Source organism: Pagrus pagrus, assembly GCF_965226575.1.
Source record: "Pagrus pagrus genome assembly, chromosome: 2".
NCBI lineage: Eukaryota > Metazoa > Chordata > Actinopteri > Spariformes > Sparidae > Pagrus > Pagrus pagrus.
The window spans coordinates 8,441,743-8,449,625 of NC_140186.1; the positions used below are offsets into that span (position 1 = coordinate 8,441,743).

At 41.3% G+C, this 7,883-nt stretch overlaps 1 protein-coding gene across 8 annotated transcripts in view; it reads right to left on the reverse strand.

Moving 5' to 3' along the window:
• The window catches only part of tmem131l (transmembrane 131 like), a 34,339-nt gene extending 27,346 nt beyond the window's left edge, over positions 1 to 6,993 (reverse strand). For 2 of the 8 annotated variants that reach the window (XM_084377323.1, XM_084377321.1), the window contains exons 1-3: positions 6,749 to 6,991; positions 5,919 to 5,992; positions 2,435 to 2,478 (exon numbers count right to left, since the gene is read on the reverse strand). In XM_084377323.1, coding sequence (XP_084233449.1) covers positions 2,435 to 2,478; positions 5,919 to 5,992; positions 6,749 to 6,872 — 242 coding nt within the window. In that variant the 5' untranslated portion in view covers positions 6,873 to 6,991. Of the gene's footprint in view, positions 1 to 2,434; positions 2,479 to 5,918; positions 5,993 to 6,117; positions 6,663 to 6,748 lie in introns of those variants that run through there. The other 6 variants (XM_084377318.1, XM_084377316.1, XM_084377319.1 and 3 more) reach the window with 4 other exon arrangements.
• Between the last annotated feature and the right edge of the window lie 890 nt (positions 6,994 to 7,883).

Sequence of the window (7,883 nt, forward strand, 5' to 3'; positions counted from 1 at the left end):
GGCGCTATTTGATCCCCTGGATCTAACTCAAATAAAGTCAATGTTAGCAGTGACCTCAGCCGTGCTCCAGGGGAGAGGTTAGGACCAGTGGAGAGTCTGGGTCAACTGGTGTTCACAGGTGTTCGTAGAAGACAGGGAAACACTGAATAACAGTGAAATTAAAAGCACATGGCGCAGTTATACTTGTGCCGCAGTATTAACACTACAGTGCAGTGAAGAGTAGGTGTCAGGGAGTTGTTTTAAAAACCAACACAATAAAGGAACAAGATTGTGGTGAAATTTAAAAGACCTATAAAGACAAAGGAAGAGCTAAGGCATTTGGACACAAGACTGGACTCGGACATAGATATCATTAACCTCCGTCTCTGCGGTCTGCTTTGCTCTTTAAGCTGGGAGAGAGTGACGGCAGGCCTGCCAAGTGCCTGATAACCCAGGCACGAGAGGCCTCACAGCCCACAGCTCAGGAGGTCTCCAGGTCAACCAGCACTAGGACACCTCCTTTGCTTGTCACCTCGCTGGACTTAAAAATAGCCATATTCCCACACTGTTCAGCTTGCTACGTGTAAACCTAATGAACTTTATATAAAGTCTGAAAGCTTGTCACTTTAAGCAGGAGTACCCCAGTCATTTACACCAGATTACGTCAAAGGCCCCATATTTGTGCTTATTTTCAGGTTCAACCTTTGATATTGGGTGCCTACTACAATATGCTTTAAAAATACAACATATTTTTCTCATACTGTCGTTTCTGTTTCTGTCTCTTCCCATTCCCAGATTCCCATCCCCAAAAGCCTGCTCTGATTGGACAGCTCTCACAGGCCTGAGCAGGCTCAACCCACTATGTTTCCGTATCAGCTCTGCTAGTGTTTTTGCAACTACGGCTGTGATGGGGCTGTGCCTGAGGGCGATGACTGTATTAGTTGTGACATCGCAATCTTAAGGATTATTCCTGGATCTGTTCCTTTATCCAGAGCCGCACCAAAAGTTAATCTATTCTGTGCACACCCATCCTCCATTTAAGTTTTTTGCAATCTAATAGTTTTTGTGTAATGCTGCTGACAAACCAACCAACCAACCAAGTGACACTGGTGAAAACATAACCTCGTTGTTGGTAGTAAAAGGACATGGAAATCTCACTTTCTAGAATATGGGACCTTGAAAATCAAACATTTTCCAAGAAGTATATTCCAATTCAAGCATATTCCTACCCTTGAAAATACAACAGTTAAACTTCAGCACCCTCCAAACTTTCAAGACTTTGTATGAACCCTGAAGCACTGCAATAACTCAGATACAGAGCATTACAAAAGTCAACCAAACTGTAAGTAATTTGTCAAGGAAGACTTGAGTGTGGGGAACATACTCAGCCAGTTTAGCTATATGACGGGCTGGGCTCTTTACATCATTGGCATTGCTTCTCTGGAAAGATAAACAAGGAACAGAAGCGAGCACATATGCTAGGATATATGTGTGACTATGTATTCAACGTCAGTAAGAGGGATGAACAAGCCTTAACATTGCTCTGTTTCTGAGTAGGCTTTTACTGAATAAACACCATGAATTGTCGATATTTTGCCGCAAACATGCATTTTCCGAACGATTTTCTGCAGGAACAAAAACAGCTGGGAAAGACAGACCTCCCCTCCTTTTTCTTTCAAGGAGTTTCTAAAATTAGTCAGGAATCTGGTTCTGTGCCTCTTTAACACACGCCCCCAAACTCTCTCCGTCACACACCCCCTCACTCACCAACATAAACAACATAGCCTGCATAGAGCGGAGGACTTTTAAAAGCCTTTTCAGAAACATCCAGTCCTATTACACTGAAACCACACCACCTCATTTGTCCGTGTGAATATAAAAAACACGTCACCCCACAGCCACAGTTAAATTCTGCATATTAAATAAACCATTTAACAGAGCTCAACTATAATTTATAGCTGGTTGAAGATGTTCACATTCAACTGGAGCACTTCTTTTCAGAAACATGCAGAGGTATGCTTGTTTTTTCCACTGGGCTGTTCACAAACCAAGCCCACGCCACAGCCCTGCTTTCATTCTGTGTCTTACAGTATAATTCTAGCCTGCACATACAGGAGAAAACACTTCAGTATGATGCAATCTGCATGCTGGTTTGGGGTTTGTTGGTAATTATGTGGCTTGGTGGAAAGTCTCAACATATTCCCAAGTGCCACTCACGAACAGGTGGAAACCTTTCATCAACTGTAAATATTATTTTAAAATTGCTGAATGTATGTGACTTTCTCTGCCTGATGTTTGAACTAGCAATGTAAGATGGTTTAAATGTCACCTACACCTTCTCATCTTGGTTGCTGACTATTGTGAATGTGTAATACATCCTAAACGGGTGACAAAACCCACAGTTTCCGTTTCAGGCCGTTCTCACAAAAGAGCTACTTTAAAACAAAAAACGTACCTGTCTTCCAGTGGAAGACCATCTTTTCGTCGTTCCTTCTCCACCTGAAAATGACATAAAAAAACACTTTAGTCAATAAAGCAAAAGAAGCTGCAATCAAACATTCACACTGTGGCCTAGAAAGAACCATAACAGGAGGCTCTGTGGGATGTACATCTACTGCTTTGCCAAACAGCCTTCTGGCTACTATGATAATTTTTATAAACAAGAGGTTTGATGCACATTGATGCGCCAACAACTTCCCTGATACGTTTCACAATGCATCTGTATTTTATTTCTTGAAATGCCAAAGGTTTTTTATTTAGGATAAAATATGTTTTCACTGTAAATAAACCAGGAAATCCGAGCAGAAAACTGGAACAGCCCGGGGAAACTAAAACTGGCATTACATCTTTTCCACCCTGACTCCGAGGGTTAGACAGCAGGCAGCAATTTCTGCCAGTGTTGGCAGAGCGTACTGTCGTTCTCAGAATACAACAATGAACATCCAGTTTGTTGTGCTCTACATGTTCTCACACTGTGCATTCAGGATTACTGAATGAATACAGCATTTATGTCGATTGGAGACTATACAAAAATGTTTTGCTGCAAGTGGTGAGCAAGCTTCAAATTAAGACTGAGGAAGATAATGTTGAGATACGACTGCTGAATTGGATTTCCTGATCTGAAAGATACAAACACTGTATACAGTATCAACTACATAATTAGTCAGTTCCTTATTTAACAATACAGTCATGTGTTGGTTGGTTTGATAAAATATCTATACGTCCATCTATCCATCACCTAATTCTGTGAAGGAAAATGCACTTTATCAAAATGAAAAATAACAAATATAAATCAAATCCATCCATTTCTCTTTCTTTCACTAATAACATGTTTCCTCCAGAGTACAGAGCACCCATCCAGACATTCATGCAATCATCACAAATCATGTAAACGTTATGATGAACCATGTGCATCATTGCCTAACCAGATGACGGTGTGCATGTCAACATACTGAATGTACTGGGTGCTGTTTAAGTCCATTCTTCTTGACTGAGGGTGGAAATTGACCAGCGGTGCACCTCGGTAGGTCACTGACAACCGAGTGATCATTGTCACAATGACATGGCTTGGATCCATTTGTGTAACTGCAGTGCTTAAAATTCTCATGAACTCCTTTCAAACGCAGCGGAAAAGTACTGCATGAAAACCATAAACAATGGGACATTGCATGGGGTGAACGTTTACCGAGTAAGCGACTGAAAAGCAGTTCAAACACTGTTCACTACACTGTAGTAGGTTACATGCATCATGCATGGCCTATGGAGATAAGCTTTGGTGTCTTCAAATACAGAACATACAGTTTCCATAGGAACAATCTGGGGCCTTATGGCTCCATCATGGCTTCATGATCATGCCACAAAACAACAGGACTTAATATAGGAACTGTCTGAGCCACCACCATGAATCCCCATCTGTCAGACATTTTATCTCCTCTCCCATCTTTCCACCTGCTCTCTACTGCAAACTAGTTCAGCAATTAGCAAAACACACACTTTAAAGGAAACACAGAGGTACAACACTATACTGTGTGACCATAAAGATTATGCCATATTGTTTCTACGGAGGTAGCAACAACCCTTTGTGTTTTCTTGCAGGCAATTTGCAATATACTTTATCATATATACCGTGATCCTACTTTTATACATTGATCTGTTGTCTAAAAATGTCAAAAGTCTCATGATGCAGCTTGAAAAGCTCCTGTTTACTTGTTTTATTCTGTATCATATCCTTCAATGACCCCAGCATGTTTGAAGCTTGGCATGCTGATTGCTTAAGTGAATGAAAACAGATTTTCCAGCTGATTAAGTACAACAATGACACATTCAGTTGCTGCTTGTTGCAGCAGGTGAGCCATTAAAGCACAAGGAATATTCAAAGGTGGAGCAGCGCCACTTGTAATTGAATTGGATTCTAGTTGCAGGGATTTTAAGGTGAATGCAGGGATTTAAATCATCTATGACAAGCGCCTGTTTACGAGACACAAAGCGGTGGAAATCTGAACTAATCTAACAATCATTGGAGGACTGTAAGCCACCTAACAAGACTAGCAGCTAATCATCCTTAGTAAAATCCACAACAAAAGTCATTGTTTACAAAACAACTAGTAAGAGGTATGAGATTAAGACGGCAACAATCATGAGCTGTACTTATGCACACAATATCTGTTCAGCTAAATGTAATATCTAATTTGATTTGAGCAATATGCATCAAGGCACATGACACCGTTTCTCCTGCGTCACCACTTCAATGTGCCCACAGCAACATACAGTACAGTGCACTACTTAACCAGCTGACCAGCAGCAGCAGCAGCAGCACTGGAATATAGAAGAAAGACAACCATGTCATGCTCTATTTCACATAGCCTGTGTAACTGAGACAGTCGCTCCATTCACCGCTGCTGCCTATCTAAACATGACACCCAACAATGTCAACAGTTCTGCCATCTGTCAATTGGTCAGCAACGACCAGGATGAGTGGAAAAAGCACGTCTGAACACCGACACATACCACGTTTCTTTCCAAATTAATTATCTTTGGAATTTTCCTAAAAACTTTGCAAAACATCACATCAAAACAATGAAATAGTTTGTGAAAGGAAAACCTGCCTTTTTTTTAAATTAACTATAGGTATCAGATTTCACAAAAGCCAAACCAGACTCGATGCATCAAAGCTGCTTGTGCATAATCGTCTTTCATCATCTTTAAAAAGGGCAAACAAATTACCAATGCTATTCACATCTGTTGACAAAGGCCCTGGCTGCTCCTGCTGCTGCAGAAAGTGCCACACCTCCCCCCCAGGTAACATGACAGTCAGCTGTTGACCTCATGACAGGTTATCAGTAAACATGCCTGCTGTTTGTGTTTCTGATCTTGCCCAATGATTACATAATCATCACACATGCCTGCTAGAAAATATTTACAGATTTGTGAATGACATCCTAACAAATAAAAGCATAACATTCAAACAAGCACAAGCAGGAAATAATTGTTAAAGTAGCATTAGTAGGGCTGCAAAGAAGAAGTATTCAGACTCATACCTAACGTGCTCTCACTGTGTACTACTGACTCAACTCCACAATGGACACTATGTACAAAAGAAAATAAGGAGGAGCCACATGGCAGGTGGCCTCCCGCTCTGGTTTCATTTCACTATTTAACAATGCATACTAGCAAGAAAACTACAAGATCCGCACAGTAGTATGGTCTCAAAGCCATGTATGGTCATCGCCATCTCCTCGCATGAACAAGTGAAGATGCACACCTCAACTACTTACAAAGTGGAGCCAAACACAATGGGGGATGCAACTACACCACACACACACACGTGCTCGTGCATCTGGCTGCATTTTTGGGTCGATCTGTGTTCTTTGCATAATAGATACTCTCAATTCCTCATTCACACAAACACAGCCGAGAAAAAGAAATACAACGTTAATTACCTGAAGTGGGACTAACGGGTCTGCATCCTCCGGTTGCCAGACCTCGACCACGCTGGTGGACATCTGACTCAGAGCTTTGTGGGGAGCGAGAAATGAAAATTGACAGTGAGATGATGGGTTGGGGGAAACGGGGCAGCATGGACAACACAATCGACTGGGAAATTGAAGCAGTTGAACGATTAAACCGCAAACTACCAACCCCTGTTGTCACATTTGCTTGTAACGTGTGTATAAACTGACACGGCGTGGATGATAAGCACACAGACGAGTGAGGAAATGACTTCGCCTCGGCAGGCTGACAAAGGCTGTTTGCTAGCTGCTCGGTTAGCTCGGAGGCTAGCTCGGCGGCTAACGAACTTGGAAAACATCTCTCCTGCTTGGCTGCTACTGCAGTAAACACGACCCTTCAGCTGGCTGTCCGGGGTTGATTTACGACATTTTTTATAGCTGCTCTACAGTAATAAACAGCCACCGCTACGTCCTCCTTTTTTTAAGCCCAGATAAGACGTTACTTCCCTGCCTGCACAAGTTATCGTTAAACAACACAGGGAACTGGCAGCTAGCATGAACTAGCAAGCTGACAAACATTAGCTGACTACAACCCTCTTCACTGTAGCTATAAAAATCAAATAAACCGAAGTCGCTGCTTTATTTTTTTCTAGCTTATTTTTTATTTTATAGCTTCTTTGTCAATTAAGCTTCCCCCCAGTTTTCCAGTATGTCTGCTGTCAAGCTCACTTAACGTTTTTTTTCCCCTCTCTCTCTCTCTCTCTGCCTCCCTCGGTCGTGTTCAACCTCCGAAACGGACACAAATAAAGGTGAGTACAAACCTTGCAGCTGTGCCCCTCCGTGCTGGACGCAGGGTAAAAGTAATTGTAGTATTCCTAGTAGTATATTGATCCACGTTTTCCTGTGACAGTGGCTGCCTTGTTGGAAGTCCTGTAGCCCCGCCATGCTGCCCTCCTCTCAGCTAGCAGCCTACCTTGTGTTTCGTCGCGTTGGTCTTTCTTTCTCTCAGCGAGCAGCAGCAGCAGCGGCGGCAGCAGCAGCAGCAGCTCCCTCCTCCCTCCCTCCGTCTCTCCCCGCCTCCTCAAACACATCGTACAGTGCGGACACAGCACAGCACAGCACAGCAGTCAACACTGACAACAACACTGTTTACGTGTCTGCTGCTGAAGGTAAACCGAACCTAAACAAAAACATACAGCGGTGGAGAGAAAGTGAATGCATCCACTCAGCACTGATTAGAGGGGTGAGACCCACAGTGGGAGCACGTTTCCTCCAGTTAAAGATGATAAAATGACGAAAATGTAGCCTTGATTAAGAAATATGTATATACATTCACATGGTAAGTCATAATTCTGAGATAAATGTTGATTTTTTTTATCTTATCATTTCGACTTTATCTGATAATTGAACTTTCAATCTTATAATTAAGTTTTTTTTCCCCAGTAATTTTGACTCTTTTCATCTCACAATTGACTTTTATCTCATTATGTTTTGTATGCCATACTCATATCTCATAACTATAACCTTTTTATCTCAAAACTGACTTATTTTTTATAATTTTGACGTTTTTGAATCTCATTTATGACCATTTCATCCAATAATTTTTACTATTCTCATCTCACGATGGACTTTATCTCATAATTATGACTTTTATGCCATAATCTTGACTTTTTATCTTTTAATTTGGACCTTTCTTAATCTCATTTCTGGCCATTGTATATCATAATTCTTTCTTTTTCATCTCATGATTGAATTTGATCTAATAATTCTGTTTTTTATGCCATACTCTTGACTTTTTTTATCTCGTAATTCATACCTTTTATCTCATAACTGACTTTTTGTCTCATAACTATGGAAATATTCTTAGTTTTCATCTTGTTTTTTTCTTTAGCTAGCAGAAACACCACAGACTACTTACCAGTCTTGTGACTCAAGTCATTTTATTCTTGGGCAATC